Consider the following 27,326-nt stretch of genomic DNA (forward strand, 5'->3'; position numbering starts at 1 on the left):
TATAGTATCAGTTTCGGTTGCCAGCGCCGAATTATTGATCGCTGCAGATAACATGGATCCTCAGGCTGTTCAGGTGAGGCCCTCTTATTCCCATCACCGTGTGCCTCGTCTCCATGGGAACAGAACTTGAAGAGCGCTGGTTGGTCCAGGAATTCAGCATTTGTGCTCCCAGCATCCGTCGGTCTGCTGCAGTAAGAGCATCGCTGCTCCTCTCTAAATGTGGCCGAGCAGCCCTTGCAATTAGTCCAGGCTTTCCAGTGTTATTTACAGCGTTTATAACGAGGGAAGGGCGGTATGGAAATCTATAAAAAAACATAAATATTATTATTATTAGGCCTGGACTGGAGAAGAGTTAAATGTGTACCAGATCGACCTACATGTGACTGACTCTTAGCTGGAGGTGATCATTCAATTTTCCAGATGACCAGTACACTTGATCCCAGTAAAGAGATACACACAGAAGTGTGGCTCAATGATTAGAGCGGCAGACCCTGATGCAGAGGTCTAGCCCGGGACCAGGGTTCAATTCCCTGCCTTGGCGAGTCTTGGGCACAAAAATTCCACGGACCTGATAATTCTCTCCTCGGTGCCTATTCCAATCATGGAGTCCCACTCTGCAACTCTGGGCAATAGCTTGCTTAATCTCCACAACGGCCCCCACAACGCTAAGGATGCCTGGCCTCCACCTTGGGGGTGCCCAGGAGTGGACGCCTCACAGGGAAAGCCAGGATGGGTTCCACAGCGGTATTCGTACAAGCGCCTTGAGACCCTTGTGGGTGAGTAGTGCGCTATACAAGTATCAATTTACATTTTACATTTACACATTTCGTATCCTTAATTTGAGATTGATTAATAATGAAAGATTCAATTGCTAATGAACTCCCGAATTCAGTAGTTAATTGGCAGGCAGAGGTCCTAAATGAACTGCTGTTTGGTACTGGCAATACATTGTTTTGCAGCAGTACAACCTATATCGCTTTCAAAGTATTGTAATGGAAGGAAGTCCATGTAGCCATAGCGTAAGTTATAGAATAAGGTTTATTAATACTTAGTTACAGGATTAATAAGATGGTAAGCAATTAACAGATAGCATGTAGCTAGCCCCACCAGGAGCAGCACCCTTGCTGCCCAGCCCACACACTCCAGTGCTCTCTCTCTCTCAAGCACACCAGGCTCTCCAGCATCCCAGTGCATCACCAAGCACTCCGGCATTCCAGCACATCACATTCATACTGGCTGAGCAGCAGGGAGCAGGGAACTATGAGAAAGGATAGACAGTAACACTTCAAGTCACAACACAAAGTCATTGTGCTTTCTATGGGACATGATCATATTTCGTTTAATTACAAAATCAGCATTTCGTGATACATGCTCAAATTCCTACTTGTATCACGAGGAGGGATACTGTAGGAAGGTCACTGAGTGACCGCATGCCACACCTATTCCTGCTTTTGGAAGTTATTCAGTCGAGTTGAATCTGTCAAATACAAAATGTCTATATTACATTTTTGTTAAGTGTTATGGTGAAATATTCATCAAGTCTGCTGTGAGGGTATGATGTCGAAATATCAACATCAAAAATATTGTGGTACCAGAATATTGTGCCAAAATATTGAGGACAAAAATGTTGAGAAGGTAAATGCATATAGGTAAGTATAGATTTACTGTTCTTGACTCCTCATCAATGTACCTTGAAGATATACATCATCAAATATTGTCAAGGTACATATGTGGAATTAAGGGGAAACATCCTTTAGCCCACAGGCAGAACCATGACCTGCCTTTACTCCGCAGTCACTACCCCCACTGTGATGTTACCGCGTTTTCCGTTACCACGCAAGTTGTTGCAACAACTTGCTTTAGGCGGTGCGCTGTTGGACTGGTGTTGAATTTTAAGCTCAATACTTTCCCCACTGATACACTGACTGGAGTTGGATTAGTAATTTATACTATTTTAAAGTTCAGTGCACCCCTTATGCAATTCGCTGTAATGACTTGCATGGTAAAGCATGCATGGGAGATACGACTTGCATGGTAAGGCATGCATGGGAGATACATGCAAGGTTCTGCCATACATTCAAATTATGTTAAGTAAATCTATGATTACGTATATAAACTCACCATCTCGATATTTTTGTCCTCAATATTTTTGACAATTATATTCTGGTACAACAATATTTTGCAGTCGATATTATGGTGGAATACTGCTGTGAGGTATTCACAGTTCAGATAATATGCCTGGATTCTATTTCTTTAATGTTATTTATTGATCATTTGCTATGCGCTGCTTGCAGACAAAGGCCACTTCATTGCATGTGGCACAGGCACATTTTCCAAAGCAAAGTTAGTAGAAACATAGCATGGCAACATTATGGACAGAGAGCAGCAAGTTGGGAAGAGAATCAACATAGGATAGGAGGCTGAAATTTTGAAATACTTTATGATTTTTAGGGTGCTTAACAGGCATTTTAAAGCAGAAGGCATTTGGGCCAAATGTACTGCGATTTGCAAAATCACTGGGTTTGCAACGAAAATCCCTACTTGTTATGACATATTGAAATGCCTTATGGTTTTTAAAGTGCTGGTCAACTGGCATTTTAAAACAGAAGTCATTTTGGGCCAGATTTACAAAAGGATTTTGTGATTGCAAATCCTCAGATCCACAACATCTCTTGGTTTACCATTGCAAAATCCCTATTCCTTATGTACAATAAAAAAATAAAAATGTGACCAATAAATTGGGGTTTGTGACCAGTTCCGATTGGAATTTGGAAAAGGCGTGAAGGGGCCACTCCTTTCAAATTGCGATTCAGGATGGTATGTGTTAGTGGTTTGCAACTGCAAGTCCAATCGCAGCTCATTGACCAGCGACTCCTAAGAGGAGATTGTAAATGATTCGCAATGGGGAAGGGTGCTTCTAGTATCCTTTCTACTTTTGGAATCAGGTTAGCAGCCTCAGTGGGAGTAGGCAGTGGTCCAAATAACCTCTGCCTGCCCCCTTGATGGTTTTCCAAATAGAAATCTTTTTTTGTTTTTCAAGCAGCACTAGTTCCTCTAAGGAGCACAGACTGCGTTTTAAAAAAAGTTTTCCATTTGAAAATGCAAACAGAGGAATGGTGGAGCGTTTTCCATTTGCAAAAAGTTGGTGAGTAATTTGCAATTATTTTGTCTGTGCTCTCTGTTCAGCTGGCTCTTATTTTCTTTCAGAGTTGTAACAGATTTGGTCATTCTAAGGAGGGTGTAAGATTGACATATGATATGTGCTTCCAGTGCTATCCCCCCCCTCAGAGTTTCTGATACTGGTGGTACTGGTGACTCTGGCAGGGGTGATGCGATGGGGGTTCAGATGACTTGATAAATGAGGAACTACCAGGTAATTCATTGTTTTGATCCTTATTCCCCCGTTTTTCTGTCATTCATGCATGGTACTGCACTTATAGATGAATGCCCCTTTCACAACCCTTCCAAATTGTGATTCTGTATGGGTTATAAAAATGGATTTTGTTTTTTAGAAATTGCCCTTTTGTGGTCGAAAATCCAATGAATTTCAGGATTTGTGTCTGCAAAAAGGGATTAGCACATCTCAACCTTAGTGTTTTATATGGTTTGTAAATCTTAAATTCACGTTCTGGCAGGTTGTATACGTGAAATGACACAATAATTTCCTAATGCCTCTTTTTAACGCACAACTGTCCACTCTTGCAGGGCGCCCAACAGTGCCTCACTGCTGCTACGGTTTTTGTATCGATTTGTTGATTAAACTTGCTCGAGAAATGCATTTCACGTATGAAGTTCACCTTGTTGCAGATGGCAAATTTGGCACCCAGGAGAGGGTAAGTTTCTTGAAACAATTGTGGATTATCTCGAAAACAAAACACATCTGAGCTCATTCTAAAAGGTTTTTATTTTGACAGTAGGGAGCGAAATGCGCAAGCTTGTTCAGAAAAGCCAACACACTGGTGTGGACTTTGATGTTCACTCAAATGAGCACTCACTTTCCCAAATCATAGTTTGGCTAATTGCATGCCAGGCAGATGTGTGGCTGCTTAACCGAAGGGTCATTGCTAGGGTTTTTTGTGACATTGCCCAGACAGGAGACTCACAACTTCATAAATTATATGTAAAACTTTGCAAGCCTCATAATTCAAATCTAGACTCAAATACCCGCAGCCGGTCATTTTAAATATCAGGCGCCCAATGCGACTTGAATCCCCCTCTTGCCTCTTTAGTCCACTACCAGACACACGCTGCCCCTTTTATCTCTGTCTTGCAGGTTCTTGCTTCTACCTTTGTGGCAACTTTTCGTCTATCTCTACCTCCTTCTTTACACTGCGTTTGTTTTCTCCTCGCTTACCTGATGAGAAAACATAAGTCGCAGTCCCCAAAAATGATTACCAGTGGGCCCCACTGGTAAACACCAGCACAAGTTAAGAACTGGAACCCCTTCCTTCCCAGAAAAAAAACCTTTGTGCAACCCCCACTTACTCATTATCCCTTAGTTCTTGTCCCCCATGCCATGCCTCCACCCCTGGCCCGGTCCACAATACCACTCTATATAATTTTTATGATTTAGTCGGCACCTTCTTGATGGATGCTGGTTTGTGGACTGGGTAAAGTACATCTCTGTAGTTATAGTTAGGGTTGCCAGAGATAGGGATTTTGGGGATTTTTGTCCCTTAATAGCTCTGCACCCATTTGACAAATCTCCACGAAACTTTGCAGACCTGTTGAACCTGTTACATTTTTGCAGGATGGAAAGTTTCACACCGATTCATCAAGAGGCTGCAAAGAAAAAGGAAGGTCACAAAACAAGCTTGCAGTTCATTGCATTTACATTGACTTTTGTATTTCATGTAGCAGCAAAACGGCTGAACGGATTGTATTAAAATTTCACTCAATGTGCATTAGACTGTGTAGATGATTATTTTTGCTAGTGCAAGTGAAGTTATGGAGTGATTATGAAGTTATAAGGGCCAACAACTTAGTGATATCTTGTAGCAAAATACTATTAAAAGTGGCACGGAACCCCCAAAAATAAACAACTGCATATGTAAAGTTTCGGATTTACTGCATGAACAGCAGATGCACTTGTGGTCACATGCTAATGTGCCTCTAAAATAAAATACCCAGTGAATAGAATACATCTTAATCTACATAAGATTTCCTTGCATCCTCTCTGGTTCACAAAATAAAACTGGCCCACAAGCCAAACAAAAACCATCTTTCTTATGCAATCCTGTGTAAAAAACATAAAATATTGCCCTAGCATTGAGCCACACAAACTACTATTTGGAGGACATGAAATTTGTGTACTAGGAATTCTTTTTTTAAAACATTTTATAACAATAACAATGATTGCCTTTCATTCACTTAGACCTATAAATGTAGCACAATCCTACTAAGCGTAGCCTAGAAGCACAAAAAATTAACTAGACTGCATATGTAAAGTTGCAGATTTACTACATGAATATTTGAAAGACCCATTTATGTTCACATGCTAATGGAAACCTATAAACTAATAGATAGCGAATCGAATGCATCTTAATCTACGTACGTTTTCCTTGCATGCTCTCTGTCTCACAAAATAAAACTGGCTCAACAAGCCAAACAAAACTATCTTTCCTATGGAGCCTTGTGCAACAAAATGAAAAATTGACCTAGCAGTGAGCAACACAAACTACAATTTGCAGGACATGATTATTGGCCACAAGGAAAAAAAAATAATCTCAAAATACACCAGTAGAGATTGGGTTGACAATGTATGCAATATGTTGGCTGTGTACCAAGGCACTCTCTATAGTATATTGTAGGCATTCTAGGCCATAGTCTGGCTGTAGGATAAAATGGCTCTTATTTGGCATATTTTGGGCATCCTAGGAATTATGGTGGCTATCCTCAACAAACATCCTGGCTGCCAAGGCACTTGATTGCTGATTCTGTTGTAATTCACTTAGTGGCATTGAATCATTTGTATTTGTATTGATAACACCTTTTATAACATTGCTGTCAGTACTACTGTTTGAGGTCATAGCATATAAGATTGTATGTTTGCTGTCTCAATTTATTTGATAGCCCTGGATTCTGAGGCTATGAGATGTGTTTAACCTACCAGATAGCCATTGCGCCTACTGAAATAGAGTATGAGATCCACGTAACTTTTAATTTCACCAATAGGCACCCTCCAAGTAAATCCACAGTTATAATATGTGATGAAAACATTCTTTCAGTACTAAGGGGCTCATTAGGATGGCAGACGGACGTGTGATGCTAAAATGCCATGTTGTGCATTTCACAGCACTACATGGCAGGCACCACACGTGCCTGCCACGTAGTGCTGTGAAATGTAGGGGGGTACCATGGGTACCCCCCAAGTGCACCCTTGCCTCGGTGCCCGCAACAGGCCCCCAAACCCAATCCCTGCCAGCCTTTCCATGGTGGAAAGGCTGTCTACAGCCAACATCGTAATTTGGCGGACGCGCCGCCATTTTACTGATGAAGACTGCTCCACCAGGCAATCGTAAGGATTGCCTGGGGCGGTTCCGTGGCGGACGGTTTTGCGACCGCCACGGTCGCGGTGAGATCCCCCCGCCATCCTGATTTGGCGTGAGAAAATCGCAGTCGGAGGACGGAAGGACCGCCGCTCCATCCTAATGAGCCCCTAAGTTTGGAACACGAAAGTTGACTGAAGAATTATGGTGTATATATCTTAAAATATGACATATCCATGTCAAAATGTATACTCTGATTTTGTAAACTATCTAAAACCTGTGGGTTTATAACCATTTATTAGTTACATTAAACTGAAAAATTTTGAGTATTTTCACCATGTTTTACCAAATTTTCACACTCTCAGTACCCATGAAGAGGATCAAACATGTCAGGAAACAGCAGTAGTAATGCAATATTTTATGAATGCCTATTCAAAACTACTTGGCTTTTTTAGTCACTCTATTTGAAATAGTGCTGCTCAGTGAGCAGTTTAGCCTCTTTTGTTCAGAATCTATGGGATTTCCCCCAAACCTCAGTAGTTCTTGAATTCTTTTATTATTTGATGAGTGTCTTTTAAGAACTGTTTGGAAAACCTCTTGCTTTTTGGACAAATTCTTCAACAATTCTTCTGCAATTGTGCTGTAAAATACATGATTTCCTCCCAATGTTTTACAAGTTTCTTTGAGGACTCTCTCCAGCCCTTGATTCTAGCTTGGAAGAGTCAAGCTCACTTTCTCTTTTTGTTCACTCAAAGTCGAGGACATTTTAACCACCCAGTCTGACCCCTGATGTTACATTTTTTCCAGTGAATACTTCCTGAATTTAGCATGTGAAAAATGCCCAATAATTTCCGGGTCTTCTGGATTTTGCTGCATTAGGCATCAAAAACTGCTTGTTATTACCCTTTACTGGGTAGCTAATTGTGGTGCCATTTAGCAATCCAATAAATGACGATCCCAAGATCAGGTGCAGTAGATATCATATCTAATACCAGGCCACGCATAATAAAGTCTTAGGGCCTCATGTAGGTAGCCCAATACCGGTCGGTAACGGCCGATTTTCGGTAATTATACCGTTACCGACCGGTATTTAGGCTTTTGCAATGTAGGGGGCACATTACAGGAATCGGTAATTTACCGAATCGGTAAAATTACCGAATCAGTAATTTTACCGATTCGGTAAATACCGAATCCTGTAATGATATGTAGGGGGAGTGTGTGGGTGTCGTGTGGAGTCGGTATTTACCACCAACTAATAGTTGGTGGTAAATGAAGAATGGCCCTGTAAAAGCATTTTCAAGCGCTTAGAAGTGTGCAATGTGGCAGACATACATGCCCTTAGGGCATGTATGTGTGCCACATGTGCACACATGCAGGAATCAGGGGTGCAACAGGGTGTCAATGTGACACCCTGCCACCCTTGATTGTGATCCCCCCATTACCGAATCGGTATTTACCGATTCGGTAATGAGGCATACCTTCCCATTGATTCAATCAATGGGAAGGTATGCCTCATTACCGAATCGGTAAATACCGATTCGGTAATTACCGAATTTCTACGATTCGGTAATTTTTACCGAATGAATACCTACATAGCATTTACCACTTCATAAATACCGAATCGGTATGATTCGGTATTTATGAAGTGGTAAATGCCAGCCCACCTACATAAGGCCCTTAATGTTTTAATGGAGAAACACAGTACACAGGCATTGGCAAAGCCTATGCTAAATCTATTGTCTTTGTCACTTCTGCACAGCAACACAAGCTACTGTACAACTTGGCTCAAAGTAAAATAATAAAGCACAATAATGCAACAATGAGTGGGAGAAGGACAGGAGGTGCAGTGGGTGACAATCAAAGGTGAGGGGGAGGAAGGCGGTGGGTAAGAAACAACAACGATGGAGAAGAGGGCCGAGGTGTTGGGGGAAACATAAAAAATGACATGGGTGAAGGAGAGAAACTACGGAGACATGCACTCTTGAAGAGTGCATGTCAAAAAGGACACTAGCCGCAGACAGGAATCTGCATTTAGTTCATGCTCCATGGCTGGGATGAAGGCTTGAAGCCTAGGATGATGCCTGGGGCGAGGAGGAGTTGTTAACTAATAGGAAGCAAGGAAATAAGAGTGACGAGGGAGCAAACCAATGGTAACTAAAGGTAAGTAATGGTCGGGCTGTAAGCCACTATTAAGATCATTTTTTTTTCTATACAAGTGATTTCGCAAACACAATGCAAGCGCTGTGCAGACGAAACCTAGAAGTTAACGAATTTCACACACCCCAAATTTGATAGTGTACTGTTACAATTAACATAGCTGCTGAAAAATATGACTTGCTGGTGCATATATATCAGTTGAGGTCAATTGAAGCCACAGCACTCTTTGTATGTGTTTATTATTTGGGTCAGGTAATGCATAACAATACCGCACAAGTATTATACTGCAGCATGGTTTAACTGGCTAACTAGCAGGGGAATGCTGACTGACAGCTGTTTTTGTCACTACAGGTCAATAACAGCAATAAGAAAGAATGGAACGGGATGATGGGCGAGCTGCTGAGTGGCCAGGCTGATATGATAGTGGCTCCCCTCACCATCAACAACGAGCGTGCCCAGTACATAGAGTTCTCGAAACCCTTCAAGTACCAAGGACTAACAATTCTGGTTAAAAAGGTGAGCATTTATGAGGCGGAATACCACAAACTGCCACGATTCACAAAAAAAAGGCCTCCACACTCACGGCGGAGGCCTTGCAGTCGTGGAAGGGGTCCCACACTCATGGCATGGGCCCCACACTCATCGCGGGACCTCAGCAATGATAAACTGCGGTGCGAAGGTCCTACCAAGAGTGCGGTGCCCATGTCACTAGTACAGGTCCCCGCCACATCTGCAGAGCCTCTGCCACGACACTGGAGGCCCTTTGTAAATTGGACCCTTTGTTTTTTCCTGAAACTTCAGTCTTTTTTTTTATTTTATAATTCTTTTTATTGAAAAAGGCATGTAAACAATCGAAGCACCACAATGTTCAAAAGGCCTGTGAAGCACATTAATACAGCAGCAACATCTCATGGCACAGTACATTACAAATATCGTAAAAAGTTCCAAATTATACCATTACAGCAGCACCCTCCTCCCCGCTCCCAGGTGGTTCACATATATCCCCCCGAAAAGTGTTCCATGACCCCCATATTTGTGACCATTTCGTCGGGCACCCCCTAGAGACATAGATAGGCATCTCCGACACCATACACCAGTCCATGTCTTTGGCCCAGTCGCTAATTTTGGGTGGGTTCGGGGCCCTCCAAAGACGTGCAATATTACGTAATATTACATAATGCAGCACACACGGAAAGAGGAAAAACCTAGGAGAGATGAAAACATTTCTCCTCATTACGCTTGTTCTGGGGAGGCGTAAGGTTTTGGTGCTGCCCCAGGTTTACGTGAATTTGCAAATCTGGAGCAGTGTCAAAATCCATGAGAATACCCACCTCAATGCCCATGGAACACCTCCTTGACACAGAGTGAGGCGTGCGGCGCAAAGCGCTGCCTTGTCTTACTCCATATCTGTGAGGCCGTACAGAGTCACACAGTGTGGCTTTGCGTCGCCTCATAGAAATGATTGTGAGGCCTGCACCACCGGAGCATCTAAAAAAGTGATGCTCCAGCGGCGCAGGCCTCTTGTAAATAACCCCCTAAGTTTACTGTCTCACTTTGACTCACTCAGTCTCACTAATTCACGCAGTCTCACTCATTCAACTCTGACCCACTCTGTCTCACTCAGTTTCACTCATTCTCACTCATTCTGGATTACTGCGCCTTACACACAGTAACATTCACTTACACCCACTGTCATTCTCACTCATTCATTCACAATCATGCTCATACATACTCATCCTTACTGGCACTCATTCTCACTCACTCTGACTTACTCCTTCACTGACTCTTTCTTTTTTTTTTTTTTTGAAAACTTTTTTTATTATTTTCATATTCAAGGCATAGACAATTCTGATACTTTAACCAAATACCTATAAACATTACCTTTGCATTGTTGAAAATTATGGCACTTGGTGTTATAGAATCATAAACATCTCGATAAAATGAAAACAGTCTTCGCATTACATTTCCAGCTCCCCTCCGTTTTCAGTGTCCGAGTCCTCCTCTACTCTTATGTCGGGGGGTTCACAAATGTATCCCCTGTACTTATTCCAGGCCCCCCATACCTTGTTCCATTTCCTCGGGCAGCCACGATTTATAAACACTGCTTTCTCTGCCACCATGGCCATATCAAGATCCCCACACCAGGCGGCAAGCGACGGCGTCTCTCGCGCACCCCATTTTTGTGCGATGTTGCGCTTTGCCACCATTATCCCCATTGTTACCCATTCCTGTGCTGGGCGTGTAAGATCATTCGGCTCCCACACATTTAAAATGCATCTCCTAGGTTCGGGCGCCAGCGATATCTCCACCACCTGTGACATAGTCCTCATCACTTTTACCCAGTATTCCATTATCTTGGGACATTCCCACAAGGTATGAAGGAAAGTACCCTCCTCGCCACAGCGGCTCAGGCAGTACGGGTGTGGTGCCGACCCTATTGTGTGCAGGATATATCTAGTGTAATAAGTTCTATGTAAGATTTTTAGTTGCACTAGTTTAAGTCTGTACGGTATCCCCACCTCCCGTGGTGAGGCAAGCGCCTCCCACCATTCATAGTCGTCAAAATCGCCCACATCTCGTGACCATTTTCCCCTGAGTGCCCCGTGAGGGTCCGGGAGATTGTCCACTAGTTTTCGATATGTAAAAGAGGTAGCTCGTTTATACATGCAGTCTGTCAACAGCCTATCCTCTAAGGGGGTGGCTTCAGGGACCTCAGTGCCGGGTGGTAGGGCCGCCTGCAGCGCATGTCTAATCTGCAGGTATCTAAAGCATTCAGAGGGCATCAGGTCGTATTGCGCCCGGAGGTGCTCGCACGTGGCTATTCCTCCCTTATGCCACATATCACCCACTGTCGAAATTCCAATTGCATCCCATTTGTCAAAGCCCTTGCAGTGCAGTGAAGGGGTGAGCTGGGTTATCTTTCCTGCCCATCCCATTTTAGCATGTGCTGCATGCCAGATGTCGACCGTCTGCCTAGTGGGTCCGAGTAATATCGGTGTACGCTTTCTGTTGTAAAGTGCGGACATAATGCCTTCAGCCCCGAGCCCATATCTATCTGCCATATAGGCGGGATTCGTCTGTGGAGCATGCACCCATTGATTAATAACTTTCAAGTGCGCCGCCCAATATAGCTGTACGTCCGGCAGTGCAATGCCCCCATCATACCACCCTTTGGTGATCTTGCGCTGTGCGATGCGTGCGGGTTTGTTCCCCCACATGAGCCCCGTGACCTGAGCCGCAATGTGCTTAAAGTAGGTGGGCGGCACCGAGTATGGCGTATTTTCGAGGGCATACAGGAATCGAGGCAATGCCATCATCTTAAAAAGCGCTGCCTTCCCCAGCAGAGTTAGGGGGAGTGTCCCCCAGTGGGTGGCATCTCTTTTTAGACGCTCCAGGGGAGGCATAAGATTTTTCTTAAAGAATTCATCTGGGTCCGCCGTGATGTAGATTCCCAAATATCGGAATCCCGCCACCGAGATCTGCAGTGGACAGTTCTCAGGGAGCTGTGGCGGCGGGCCCCGGAGCACAAAAAGTATTGACTTGGACCAATTGATAGTATAGCCCGATGCACGACCAAATTGGTCACATAAATTGAGAAGTACCAGGATGGAGCGCTTGGGTGAGGCCAAATAAAGCAGAACGTCATCCGCGTAAAGCGATATACGATCTTCCCAGTCTGTTGTCCATCACAGTCCACGTATCTGGGGCTCCCACCCGATCCATGCCGCCAGTGGTTCCAGCACCAGCGCAAACAATAACGGCGACAGCGGGCAGCCCTGACACGTGCCTCGGGACAGTGGGAAGTCCTTGGATATGTGCCCATTAGCTGCTACGTGGGCCAGTGGCTTTGTGAAGAGTAGGCGCACCCACCCACAAAACCTTGGGCCAAACCCCAAGTGTGTCAAAACCGCAAATAAGAAGGGCCATTCCACCATGTCGAACGCCATACGGGCATCCAATGACAGGATAACTGCTGGCTCCCGAAGATAAGGTATACGGGCCATCACTCCATGCAGTCGCCTCAGATTTAACGCCGTGTTTCTACTAGGCATAAACCCTGACTGATCCGGGTGAACCAGGGTTGCGAGATGCGGAGTAAGCCGCAGCGCAAGGACCTTTGCTAATATTTTGGCTTCAGCATTAATTAAGGAAATGGGGCGGTATGATGTACATTCTTCCGGGGGCTTCCCGGGTTTTGGGATCGCCACTATTGTGGCTACATGCTGATCCTGTGGGAGTTCTCCCTTCGCCAAGCTGTCCCGGTACATATTGAGAAGGTGCAGGGCCACTGTCCCCACCAGCCTTTTGTGAAGTTCTACGGGCATTCCATTCGGTCCTAGCGCTTTCCCTGTCTGTAAGGAGCCAATTGCTACCTGTAGCTCCTCGGTCGTCAGATCCGCCTCCAATGTGAGGGCTGTCTCTGGCGCAAGCTTGGGCATCGCGATATCTCTGATATAGGTCAGTGCCTCTTCCATTGTCATCGCTGACTGTGATGTGTACACCTGCTGAAAGTGCTGCGCTAGCCTATATACTATGGCCCGTGGGTCAGCATCCATTGCATTATCTGTCATTCTAAGCTGCGCTATCCACTTTCTATCTCGCTCACTTTTATCGAGCTACGCCAACAGCTTCCCAGCTTTATCACCGGCCTCGTACACCCTATGACTTGTTGCCGAAAGTCTAAGTACGGCCACCCCCCTCAAATGTTCCCTATGTAATTGTTGTTGGACGTGTAGGGAGCGGGCCGTGATGGGAGTTGGGTTTTGTGAATGTTGTGTATCAGCCTTCTGGAGCTGAGATTCCAGGGCAGTGAGTTCTCGCCGCTGTTCTTGCTTATAGCCTGCTATAGAAGAGATAGCTTGCCCTCTGAGTACAGTCTTATAGGCCTCCCAGAGGGTGGACAGAGAGTGGACCGACCCAGCATTTTCCCTGAAGTATTGTTGTGTCGAGGTGCGTATGGATTTCATGATCTTGGGAACTTTCAAGTATCCCGGGAATATTCGCCGCCTTCCCCCTTGGTGATACATGTACGTTAAGACCACTGGCAAGTGGTCTGAAATACCTCTAGGCCGAATGTCAACTGAGTCTACGTGCCTGATGCTCTCCGAGGAGGCTACAAAATAGTCTATTCTCGATAAGCTATTATGCAACGCAGAATGAAAAGTAAATTGACGCACCATGGGATGCCGATGCCGCCAGGCGTCCACCAGCCCCATTGCCTCCAGAAAACCCCCGAGACGCGACCCCCCCATCGCCCGCTCCCTCACAGGATGCCGGTCCATATCCCCGTCCACCACGTCATTTAAGTCTCCTCCAATCAGCAGTTCCCCTTCCGGGAGATCAAGGAGGAAGTCACTCAGGGCCGGAAGCGCAACTGCCTGTAGCGCCGGGGGAATATACACCGACACTATGTTGATAGAGTGTCCCTCCCATTGTCCCACCAGAGCCGCGAAGCGGCCATGTGCGTCCGTCTTCGTTCTATGTATTATGAGTGGCGATTGTTTACGTACCAAGATACCCACCCCTCTGGACCCTGACGTGAACTCTGAGTGTGCCACCATCCTGAACCCCCATCTGTCTAGCGCCCGACATGCACTCCCAGTGAGATGCATCTCTTCGCTTAATACACTGCAGCACCAGACCCCTCTTAATTATATCTCCAAGGCCACGCACATTCCAAGTCATTAGTGTTAGGGATCTCTCCTTTGAGTCCGGCCTCTGCCCCCGCTCAGTTGACTGCGAGTGTGATATTGTCATGATCGTCAAGACGCATAATCAATAGGACGGATGAGCGTGGATGGAGTCTCTGCCATCCCCATGTGAGGACATATCATTTCCAAGTGCCTGCATACAAAACGTGAATAAATAAAACCAAACCAGATCCCGGGCACCTCCACACCACGCCGATCGGGCACCGCCAGAGGCCGTGGGTCTTCAATCACTTCAAGGACAGCTGCACCCCAGTCCACCCAGCGCAGCTCCGGGGGGGCAGAGTTAGCGCCGCCGTCCGGCTCCGAGCCGCCCAGCACACTCCAGCTTCGGTGCTCCACTGCAAGGCGCCAACAGCGCTCGTGAAGGGCCTCCCCAGCCTGCACACGCTGTCCTCAGTGCTGGCATCCAGGGCACATGTTGATCCAACCAGGCCGTCAACGGCTGGCACAAGGCAATCAGGACCGCGCTCACCCGCCCGCGGGCATCTCGTTGATGGGGACCTGTGGTCTTATTGACAGCCAGCACCTTTTCCCCCGCGTGGGCACCAGTCTCTCTCCTCCGGGCTCTCACCTCGCCAGCAGTTGGTCCCGGGCGGGCAGCACCACGCCACCCGAATAACAGGGGGGGCGGAGGGGGGGAATGTCCGCAGGTAGGGCCACACTTTTCCGCCGCCTCCAAAAGCGGCCACCGGGTCCGCGCAGAACGCCCCACAGAGCCGTAGCGTAGCGGAGCGCCGCGCTGCCGGATCCGAGAATCAGGCCAGTCCCCGGCTCCCGGTGCTTGTCTAGGCCGCTCCTCGCCCCGTGGTCTAACCGGCGTCCTGGACTGAATTCACGCCGTGCAAGTGCCGCGATCGGGACACCACCACCACCTCCGGATTGTGTTGCGGGTCCTTTGGAGCAGTATTATGTCCGGATTACATACCGGATTGCTCGGGGAAGTGACTGCGTCCCCGGAGCTTCCCTAAGTGGCGGCCATCGCGTTTGGCAGCAAGTCACGCCCCCTCTCACTGACTCTTTCTTTTCACTTTAACTCAGACACATAGTTACACACACATGCTGATAGTGCTGAAATGGCATAGGCACCTTCATGCACCTGTGTCAGCAATCAAACACTGTCTCCTTTTGTTGCTGGACCTGAAGCGGTCTGCATTTTATTTTTATTGTACCAAGAGGTAAAAATGATTTACTTGTGATACAATGAAAATGGACCACAAAACAATTAGGGTGTAGTGTTGCTGTGGAGCCACCACTGCTCCAAGGACAATCATCTATCAGACCAATCAATCCACTCAATCATCCATCCTTTCATTTATCCAGCCTCCTTTCATCCATCCAGTCATCCATCCTTTCAATCATCCATCCACCCACCCATCCACTCATACATCCCTCAATTTACCCTTTCACTCAGCCATCTATCCGTTCACTCACACATCGATCTATCCATCTATTCATCCATCCATCAACTGACCATTTTACTAATCCGTCCTTTCATCAAGACATCAATCTACTGTGCCTTTCACTCATCCATCCATTGTTTTAATCATCCATCTTTACATACATCCTTTCACTCATCAATCCTTTCACTCATCCATCCAGATTTTCACTTCATCCATTCATCATTTCTTTCATCATCCATTGATCCATCCTTTCACTCCTCCATCCATTCACCTTTTCACCAAGCCATCCACCCTTCACTCATACACCCTCTCTCCCTTTCACTTGTCTATTCTTGCATCCATTTTTTCACTCATTCATCAATGCTTCTAACCATTTACCATTCCATCCAACCATCCATCCATCCATTCGTCCATCCATCCATCTATCCTTCATTCCTTCCTTTCTTTCACTCACTCACCCTCCCAAGTTCAATATGAGCCTTAGTCTGCCAAGCTGCAGACAGAAGAGGCCCATCAAGAACCCTACTCCCTCTGAAGTTGCTAAAGCATGTGGGTGGGGTGAGAGTGGGTGGTGATGATGCCCCTGATGCAGAGGCTTAACTGCACACTTACCTTTTAGTCCACTAGTGTAATTGTTGTCCGCAGCTGGTTCCTTTCTTTGCCTCTACGGTATAGATAAGGAGCTCAGCTCCATAAGGTTTTTTTTAAGTGAAACAAAATGCAGTACTAAACACGTTCCCCCTGCATCCCCTCCTAAAGCCTGTCCCTCTGCGATAATCAACAAATTGTTGCCACCCAATCCCTCCTTGTCCTCATTGGCCTGCTCCAGCCATTGAAGTGCATGGAGTTTTGTAGCTCCTCCCAGGGCCACTGTGGATTTTAAAGACTTGCCTGTCTGCCTGCTTGCACTTTCAGCGCTCTGAACACAGCGCTCGGATCCTTCCTGGCTGCCCCCTCTCGCGCAAGCAACCCAGACCGCCTCCGCTGATCGCCCCCCCCTCGCCTGGCTCTCGGAGGGGGACGGGCGGCTCCACCATCTTGGGCGGGTCTGGGCGACGCGCTGCTGCTCTTTGGCACCTCCCCCTTGCCACGCCCCTTTGACCCTTCTCCCCCATGTGTCCCTATATATTGGTTGGTCAGCCCCGGCGGCGCAGCGGACGGGCGCAGCGGGCGCGACGAAGGTGCGCCGAAGTTGCGCCTAAGTTAAGCCCGTCTGCGACAGGCCGGGACCTGGGGCCTCTGACCCCGCTCTTCCTTTGGTCTACTCGTCGTCCCAACTGGTTGCACATTCTGCTCCTACCCCTCTTTCCCCTTCTCTCATATCCTATTTGGATAATCTTGGTATCCTTCTTCCGCATTCCCCAGATTCCTCTTTAGTTGTGCCTGCCCTGGCTTCTCTCACTCCAGGCATCTCTCCTTCCCCCCGCCCCCCTGTTAGATTTCCACCTGCCTCTGCTATCTTGCTTAACACTCGCTCCGCAGTCAAAAATCAAACTGCTCTTTTTAATTTACTCAACACTGATTCTCCCGATTTTCTTTTTCTTACAGAAACCTGGTTCTCTACTGACTCTCTTCCTGACCTCCTGGCTATTCTGCCTGATACTTACTATGCCCTCCGTGCCGACCGCCCTGACGGCAAGGCTGGGGGGGGGTGGCTATGATAATACGTTCATCCTTGAAATTTCAACTCCTTGCTCATCCCCCCATACCTAATGTAGACTATCTTGTGGCCCGTTCACCTAATCTTCCTGTACCCCTTACTGTTGTCCTTATGTATCGCCCCCCGCACCCAATGCCGCAGTTTGTTTCCACCCTGCAGGACCTTTTGGCCACCTTGGTGGTAAACAATTCTTCATTGTTGCTGCTGGGCGACTTCAACTTTTGGCCTGGGGACCCCAGGGAGGACTCTTTGTCCAAAGATTTCTCTGCCACACTTCAGTGTCTAAATTTTCTTCCCCATGTCTCGGCCCCTACTCATGTCCACGGCCACACTCTGGACCAAGTTTGGTCCTCAAGTTGTAATATGTCATCTGTTTCCATCCTTCCCTGCGTCTGGTCGGATCATGCCATGATCTTATTCTCCATTCTCCTCGGCTCGGTCACCAAAGCTCCTCCTCCAAAAAATATCTTGGTTCGGAGTTGGAACCAGACGGATCTTAATGTTCTCTCTTCCTCCTTGGCCTCATCTGCCCCTGATCTTACGGGTTTGTCTCTGGAAAGTCAAGCTAATACCATCAGTGCTTGGCTTTCCTCTTCCTGTGATCGGGTGGCCCCGCTTAAGAAGGTTAAATCTGTCCGTCCCCACGACGCCCACAAATGGTTTTCTTATGACCTTAAAGCCCTCAAACTTAGTCTCAGGCGCGCTGAACGCCTTTGGAGACGGAACTACTGTCCGACTCTTCGCGCCAAATACAAAGCCCTTCTTTGCGACTATAAAAGAGCCATCCTTGCGGCTAAGACCAAATACTTCACAGAGAAAGTGGCCCTCTCTGCCAATAAATCCCGCGAAATCTTTTCTCTTGTTCACAGTCTTGCCTTTTCTGATCGCACTTCTTCACCCCTTGTTCCATCTCAAGCTCTTTGTTCTTCCCTCAATGACTATTTTATTGATAAAATCTCCAACATTAAAGCTAATATTCCCTCTGTTCCTTCACCTGAACAATCCGGTTTCTCTCCTTTTTCTACCTCCACTCTGGATCGCTTTCAACCTATTTCTCCCCAGCTTTTCCTTGACCTTTTGGCCAAGGTTAAGTCGGGTTCCCCTACGGATTGTGCTCCTGCACGGATCCTTAAAACTCTCTACACCAACTGTCCGGCTCCCCCTCTTGCCCTTCTTAACACGTCCCTGGCTCTTGGCTCCGTTCCCTCTTCATTTAAATCTGCTATTGTTTTGCCTATTTTAAAAAAACCTGGTCTGGATCCCTCTCTTTTATCTAATTTCAGGCCTATTTCTTTGCTTCCCTACCTTGGGAAGATTTTGGAAAGCTACGTAACATCCTGCTTGTCCGCCTATATTGAGGAGAATTCCCTTTTGGCCTCTCATCAGGCAGGCTTTCGCCCAGGCCACTCCACTGAGGGAGTGGTTCTTGCAGTCCTTGATGAACTCAAGGGGATGGCGGACAAAAACCTCCCTCAAGCCCTGGTTCTTCTTGATCTGTCCGCTGCGTTTGACACGGTCGACCATGCCATCCTCCTCGATCGTGTCAGCGCGGCGGGCATCCAGGGCCACGTTCTATCTTGGGTGGCGTCCTCCCTTCAAGGCAGGTCACAAGCGGTACAGCTCTCCGGCTTTTCCGCTCCCCCGCGTCCGGTCACCTGCGGGGTTCCCCAAGGTTCTTCCCTTTCCCCTCTACTCTTTAATCTTTATATCCGTCCCCTCATCTCCTCACTTTTGGAGCTGGGGGTCTCTGTGTACAATTACGCAGACGACCTCCAGCTCGTCTTCGATCTCTCTTCCCCTCTTGATTCTCTTCCCAAATTCTCTTCTACTCTTATCTTTATCTCCCAATGGATGAGCTTCAATCATTTGAAGCTCAACCCTGATAAAACGGAGCTTGTACTCACGGGTGGCCCCTCCAACCCTTGGTCCCCTTCCCACTGGCCCCTCTCCTTTGGTCCTTCTCCATCACCGGTTTCCTCTGTTCGGACCTTGGGTATTAAGGTTAGCCAGGATCTTTCTATGCACGCCCATATAAGTTCTGTGGTGTCTTCTTGCTTTCTTTCCCTTCGTTTAATTCGTAAGATTTCAAGGTTCTTTTCTGTTGATGCCCTCAAAACTATTATCACTGCCCTCATCACGTCCCGCCTGGATTATGGGAATGGCCTGTACGTTGGCATTCCTGCCTACGAAACCCGCCGCCTGCAGGCCATCCAAAACCAGGCGGCTCGCCTTATCCTTCGTCTTCCCAAAACCTCCCACATCATGCCTGCTCTTAAATGCCTCCACTGGCTCCCCGTGCATTTCAGATCCTATTTCAAACTTGCTTGTTTTGCTTTTCAGGCTCATGCCCGTTCTGCTCCTTATTTCATCAACTCTCTCATTGCTCCCCACGTTCCTAGTCGCACTCTCCGCTCCTCCTCACTTTCTCTTCTCCATGTCCCTCGATTCCGTAAATCCCGCATTGGTGGCACTCGTTTCTCAGTCCTGGCCCCCCGGTTTTGGAACAGTCTTCCTCTTTTCCTTCGCTCTATTCCTATTTACACCCACTTTCGTAAGGCCCTTAAAACTTTTCTGTTTTCCCAAGCTTTCCCTAACTAGCTCTCTGGGACTGTTCTTGTGAGTCTGGACGAGGTGTCAGCGCCAGGAAGCCGCTTGGCAGCAGTGCGCTTTAGCAAATTCCTTTTTTCATTTCATTTCATTTCATTTCATTTCATGTGTTCCAAAAGCAACCGGATCGATGGCATTCTGATTCAGCACTCCCTCTCATTTCAAATTTAGCACTCCCTTTGATGTGATATCACTGCTGTAGCTTGTGCCTGCAGGCTGAAGAAAACCTCGCCCAGCTGGCGCTTGTGCAATAGGACATCTGCAAAGTTCTCTAGAGTTCACCCAGCAGATTCAGCACACTGCCTCAGAGTAGTCATTTCTTTTCAGCTGCTCTGTGTTTATTTTCCCTGCTCTTGTCTCCTCCCCGAGGGTGGCAGGGCAATGCCCCTTTTGCCCATGAACACCAGTCGCCCCTGCCAAGGATAAAGTTCTGTGCATATAGTCTCAGGTGCATATATGGATCCAGTGATCGGAGAATCTTTATGCTCGTATAACAATGAAGTCCTGTGAGGGTCCTCATACTCATATATGACTGCAGTGCTGTGAGGAGAATGCAATACTGTGAAGGTTCGAATGCTAAAGTAAGGATGAAGTAATGTGGAGGGTTTCAAAATTATATAGGAATGCAGTGTTGTGGGATATTTGGGATTGTTAAGTATGCAGTGCTGTGAGGGTTATTGGCCTTTTATGAGAAGGCATTATTGTGAGAACTCGCAGGTTCTTATAAAGATGCATAACAATTCTGTGCTTTGTGAATCCCCTGGCCAACATAAGGATAGAGTGCTCAGAGGCTTCTCAGGCTTTACTAGGAATAAAGATGTAGGCTATTGTATAGTTTTTCTTAGTCTGCTTCTTAGGATGATTAGTGGATGCCATGTTTCTTGTTTTAATTCACTGAATATTAATGTATTGCTCTCCTAGGAAATTCCCAGGAGTACTTTGGACTCATTTATGCAGCCCTTTCAGAGTACTCTGTGGCTTCTCGTTGGACTTTCGGTGCATGTTGTTGCTGTGATGTTATATCTACTTGACCGTTTTAGGTAAGTACTATTCTTGAGGTGAACTGTGTCTTTCTATTATGTTTTTGTATCAGTTTGAATAGTTGTACTTTATTAATATCAATCATAATAAAAGAGCAGGGGAGACTACTGTGATATTGTCAGGCACTGCTTATTTCCTAGCAATAATAGAATAACCAGAGAAGCCTTTATAGGCCAGTCAAGAAGTGTCAAATTTGTGTTCTGACTTGATTTGGAATCAATGATTCAAATGATGAGTTTTCTTTCAGGGGATCTTCATCAATAGTCATAAGCAATGAATAGTCCCACCCAAAATGCGTTACCGGAGCACTTCAACAAAGACATAAATAAACATATACATAAGTACAACTGTGCAATGTCTATCTTTAGAAATGAGTACCATAATAATGAAAGTGATTATGTTTGCAGCTTATAAAAAAGCTCAAAATTAACAGATTTGATTTAATGTTCATTTTTTAAAGTGTACCATTTTAATAAAATAGTCTCTAAATAAATAAAAGTGACTGGAAAACATCTTTCATGAATGTTTTTCAGAAAGGAAAAAGAAAGGGAGGTATGTTAGCAGGTAGTCTGCAAAGGAAAGGCATACAAAAACTGGCACTGTGCCTTTGAGAGCATCACTGTACCTGCTGTACCTCATCATGCCTCATAGATGTTAATTTGGTCAGTTCTTATTTTTAACTCCAGTTAGCGAGATCCTGGGGTACTGAGCTCTGTCTGATTTATTTCTAATTGCAAATCGTTCCAAACCTGAACCTTTATTGATTCACTGGATGTCTTTTACGACAGAAAATGCTCTTTTTTGTGGTTAGCATGACAGAGCATCCGCTAAAGTATTCTTAGTGCCTGTAATCTAGGTAATACAGATGTCATACTGATTTGAAAAAGTAAGCTGTTTCCATACTGCATATTTCTGAGGCACTGGAGATTATGGATGATCTGTTCGGACTTCAAAAGGTTCTCAGGCTCTCATTAGGAAATGTCTCCACTCAGAACAGGGTTTTTCATGGCCAAGAGTTCTCTTTCTAGGACAGAGTAATTTCTTTCAGAATCAGCTAGCTTTGGACTTTGCCCTCTCTGTGGGGTCATCTCCAAAGTTTTTGCCTTCACCCTCCTGTTTTCACAACCATTTTTTGTTGACCTTTGGGACCAGTGCTATAGTGCTTGTGCTCTCTCCACTAAACATGGTAAGATTGGATTACTCCCAATTGGGATATTTAATTTACTTGTAAGCTCCTAGTAAAGTGGTACTACACGTGCCCAGGGATCTGTAAATTAAATGCTACTAGTGGACCTGCAGCACTAATTGTGCCTCCCACTTAATTAGCCCTTTGAACATGTCTCAGGCCTGCCGTTGCAGCCTTTGTATGCACTTTTAAACTGCCAGTTAGAGCTTGCAAAAACCTCTTTGCCAGGCCCAAACCTTCTTTTTCAATACATATAAGTCATCCCTAGGGTAGCCCTGAATCGCACAGAGGGCAGGGTGCAATGTATTTAAAAAGTACGACACATATTTTCAGGTTTTACATGTCCTGAAAGTGAATCACCCTTAAATTTGTTTTTCAGTACTGCAAGGCTTGCCTCTCTCATCAAAAACATTGGAGTTCCCTAGTTCAATTTAATAATCTGTAACTTCCAATTGGGAACAGGTAGATGGGTCGAGTTTGGAGGCTATAGAATTGTGATGAAATTCTGAAAATGTATATACAGCTTCAGGGCTGACTTAGTCTATCCTTCTCTATAGTCCTCCTTGATAACAAATCAAGTACAGCTGTAATTCGCCTTGATAATGAATCAAAAACAGCTGATAGTGAATCAAAATAACAAACACTTGTTTTGCCCCTTAAGTTGCCTGAAAGGCTCAAAATACCAAAGTAAATACTAATGGCTAGCCTAAAAATATTAGAAACCGTAGTGTATAGAGCCTTCCACAAAAAGTGAGATCACAGCAAACTGTGAGCCAATCCTACTCGTATTCTTTAGTATTTATCCTTATGGTGTGAGGGTGTTGAGGTGCCAGAACCGTGTGCATAATAGTGACCTTATTGATGAATATGTATGTTTGTGGAACTTCCTCGTGCTTGTTATTCATTTTTTTTTCTTGAAAAAGTCTGAAGTGGAACATAGGACTTTTAAGAGTATAAATCGAAACAATAAGCACAATGCTCTAAAGTAATTCTATGCAGATTCAAACTTTAGACAGAATTCCAGTCCTCTTATGAATTGCGGAAGTCCTATGATCCACATAGGACTTTTGAAAGTATAAATTGGAATAACAAGCACAAGAACCCCCATGCTCTAAAGTAAATCTAAAAACCTCCTGGAAAGGAATCGGGAGAGAGGAAATACACCGATAGCACAAGGAAGCGTTGCCACACAAGTAAGAAGCGACTTACGGGCAGATGTATCAAGCATTTTTGCATTCACAAACTGGCAGATTCCGATGCAGCAAGCCTAATTTTGTGATTCGGTAACCTATTACCGAATCACAAAATGGGTTTGTGATTCGGTATTAGGAAGGGGCGTGTTTAGGGCGTCCCTTCCTAATACCGAATCGCATCGGTATGTAGGAATGTTTTGTGACTGCAATTACGTTCTTAAAACATTAACATTTTACCACCTACTTGAAGTAGGTGGTAACTCATTCGCAAAGGACCCCCGGCCCCTTTGTGAATGTTTGTAAAACCATTGCCTGCTCTTAAAAAATTAAAAGAAAACTTTTCATCTTTCGTTTTGTAAAGCATCTCGTTTTCCTTTACAAAAAAAGATTGCTTTATTGAAAAGCAGTCATGGACATGGTGGTCTGCTGATCTCAGGAGGCCACCATTCCCGTGATTTTTGTGATTCCTAGGGGGTTGCGACCTACCTCATTAATATTCATGTGGTAGGTCATTTACAACCCCCTAGGAATCACAAAAGGTGTACTATACACCTTCATACATTGCATTTTGCGATTTCCTAATTGCAAATCCATGTGATTCGCAATTAGGGAATTGCAAAATGCTATCTACAAACATCTGGCCCCAACTCCCTTATCTACCTTGCAAACAGGAAATTCTATCAAGAAACAGCGCACCGCTATGTTTGATTGGGAGCCTTCAGGTGAGTAGAGAAAGCAAGGTGGCCATCTTGGATTGGGCATCATATGTTTCTGCAAAGACAATTCTGGGGTCCAAAATTCCCCACGAACATGGAGATGTCAATGGTTTCTCCAATGTAGGCCCTCCCCCCATCCCAGGGAGTTGCGGCAAGCCTGACACCAGCGGCTTGACACCAACAACCACTGACTCAATTTAAGAACTGCATTTATGTTTAGTAATTAGTCTAGATTGGGTGGGTGAATAGAGAAACTTCTCCAGGTATTTCGCACCACACCCAAAGCTAATACAGAAGTATTGTTGTTGAGAGGAATACATCCTGGTTCTAAATTGAACAAATTATAGATGGGTATGGGTGAACTCTCTATTGATACATGAGAGGTTTGTTGAAAAATGGAATTAGCATAAAAGAAGTATGAGAAAGTGAATGGTAGGAGATTATTGGTGACAGCGGGGGAAATGGTAAGAGTAAAATTACCGGGACTCCATAAAAAGGGACCCTTTTGTTTTTCATCATCAAAGAGGGTTGTGCATGTTGAGAAGTGTGCTGTAAATTGGATGATGGGAAACATTGGAACAAGTAGAAATTGTCAGTTATTTCTTCATTTTTTGTAAAAATGGAAAATATGGGTTTGTCTGCTCATAAGAACCCCGGTGACTGGAGAAGTTCATTTACAGAGGATACTTTGAGTGCATCGTTGATGAGTGTTATGAGAAAGCCATCAAGTGAATGTCATCCCCTAAGGATCTTAAGAGAATATTTAACAGGAGAGTATATTTGCCTGATTTTATGTGTGTGTGTTGGTATTTTGGTCATTAGGTGTTAGTGTCCTGTCTTTGTTTGAATCAGTAAGGATAGCATTTGAATTGGTTTATGTACTTGGACTTTCAATAAGGTTCTGTTTATAATTTGTATAAGGGGAAGATGTGTTGGGTTTCAAGTAGTGTTCTCATGCAGAACACTTGCTGAAGAGTGTTTTTAATCAGAATGTTTGCTATGAACTTGGGGACAGTTATCTCTTGGTTTTAATCTGTGTTGGTTTTGTTATTTCAAGCTACAATAAAATGTACTATCTGTTGTAGAGAATCCACTTCCTGGAAAATGAAAAGTGCAAAATGCTGAAGTTTTGTGTCAAGAGTGTGGGAACCAGAGTCAATGAGCAATGCCCATTTGAAGAACTGGACCAACAAATTTCAGTATGCCTGTGCAAAATGCTGAAGTTTTGTGTCAAGAATGTGGGAACCAGAGTCAATGAGCAATGCCCATTTGAAGAATTGGACCAACAAATTTCAATATGCTTTTCCACCTTTACGACTAATTCCATTAGTACTGCAATGTGAAAATGCTACGTATTGCCCGAGAATTATTGTAGTAGTGGTGGTTCTTGAAACTTCTTGATCTGTCAGTCAGACCAAGACGACACACAAAATTGCCATGCTGTTGAATCTGCTATGGAAGATGCTGGAGAAGATCCATCAGCAAAACATACAACCATAGAATTTGGTTGCATGGCTCCTGAGCTCCTGGCTGTAATATGGACACCTAGGTCTGTCTCAGGAATGTATGAACATTCTCAAAGAAGCCAAATGCCCCTCCACAAGAACATCCTGCAGTTTTAGGTGGAGATGGTTGTGTACAGAATAACTATAATCCCACTTGATGCCAGGAATATGCCATTATACCCTATCTTTTTGTTGCTTGCAAAATCGAAGTTGTTGTTTTCTTCAATGAAAGTATTTCATTACCATCACAGCTTAAAGGAAAAGGTTAGGCAAAAGATAATTATTTACAGACCCAGTGATGAACAACTTTTTAAAAGGACTGAAGAAACTCTACCCTGCAAGATGATAGCAGCCATCTCCTGGATGGCAAATTAACTTGGTGTTATCTAAATGAATGGCTCCAACTTGTGAGCCTTACTCTAAGGCATCACTGCAGCACCTTTTTTGGAAGGTAGCTTTTCTAATTGCAATCACTTCTGTTTGAACGGTTAGTGAGCTGTCCACTTTATCTGCTATTGAACCATATACTGTTTTTCATCACAATTGGATACTTTTAGTGACTCACCACATTTTGGTGCCCAATCTTGTCTCTGATTTCTTATCAATTAGTCTATTCCTCAATGAGTGTTTTTCAATACCCCTTCGACCACAACCATAACAACAATACACTCACTAGAAATTCTGAGAGTAATGACTTTTTATTTAGAGAGAACCTAAAAAATATGAAAGTCTAAGAATTTATATGTCATTTATGGACCTCTCCTTACCGAGATGACGTCTACTCAACAAACCAATGCTATATGTATGCTGACCTGCATAGTATGTTGTTAGCAGCAGGCTAACAAGTCTTTGAATGGTAAACTAAAAACACATTCTACTAGAGGGAAAACTGCTGCAGCTGCTTGGTTGAAAAACTTTCCTTTTTCTGAAATCTGTAAACCTGCTACATGGAAAACGGTTCACATGTTCACCAAACATTGTTTAGAGAAAGACAGTAAAGCAAATTTAATTGTTCATCAGGCAGCTTTAAAATATCTATTTGGTTAAGATTTTAGATTGTTTAGTCTGGCCTCAGTCTTGCAAATTTACTGGAAAATACTTGAATTTGCGATGAGGAATATACTTGCAACTCTTTTGTACATTTGTGACTACAAGTGAGGATCCAACGATGCAGAAGCACATGTTATTTACTTGTAATTCCAATCCTGCATTGTATGAATCCTCACTGAAGTTGTAAACAATCCAGCTTCCTTCCAGAATAGGGAAATTAACTTTGTGCACTCAGATCTAATTCTGTAAGATTTGAGATGCTTCTGGAAAAAGAAGGAGAGTGTCATTGTTCTATCAAGCAGTAACTGGCATCTACATGTGATCTTCAAGGGTCTCCTCTGCTGTTCCATTTTGTGGTGAGTATATAGGTTTTCTGGGACCTCATGTGTTTGCACCAGGTGCAGATGCTGGAGCGTTTGGCATCACAGTCCTACATTCTCAAGTGACCAGGGTTCAAGTCTTACTGGCACATGCATCAAGAAAAGCTTTTGTGAGTCCTTAATAGCGAATATTAAGGAATCGCAATTAAGGACTCGCAAAAGCCTATGCATGTAGGAATCGCTATTAAAATAGCGATTCCTTATCATTCATTAATTGCGACTCACAAATTGC

The 27,326-nt window shown here is 44.9% G+C and overlaps 1 protein-coding gene across 8 annotated transcripts in view; it reads left to right on the top strand.

The window, feature by feature from the left end:
- GRIN1 (glutamate ionotropic receptor NMDA type subunit 1) overlaps nt 1–27,326 on the top strand; it is a 697,943-nt gene that overhangs the window by 419,072 nt on the left and 251,545 nt on the right. For all 8 annotated transcript variants that reach the window (XR_014962874.1, XM_085610061.1, XM_085610053.1 and 5 more), the window contains 3 exons: nt 3,706–3,833; nt 8,997–9,161; nt 20,945–21,063. Coding sequence is in view for 7 of the 8 variants with exons in the window: in XM_085610061.1 (XP_085466187.1) it covers nt 3,706–3,833; nt 8,997–9,161; nt 20,945–21,063 (412 nt within the window). In the remaining variant the exon portion in view is untranslated. The remainder of the gene's footprint in view (nt 1–3,705; nt 3,834–8,996; nt 9,162–20,944; nt 21,064–27,326) is intronic.

Source organism: Triturus cristatus, chromosome 1_2 (genome assembly GCF_964204655.1).
Source record: "Triturus cristatus chromosome 1_2, aTriCri1.1, whole genome shotgun sequence".
Taxonomy (NCBI): domain Eukaryota; kingdom Metazoa; phylum Chordata; class Amphibia; order Caudata; family Salamandridae; genus Triturus; species Triturus cristatus.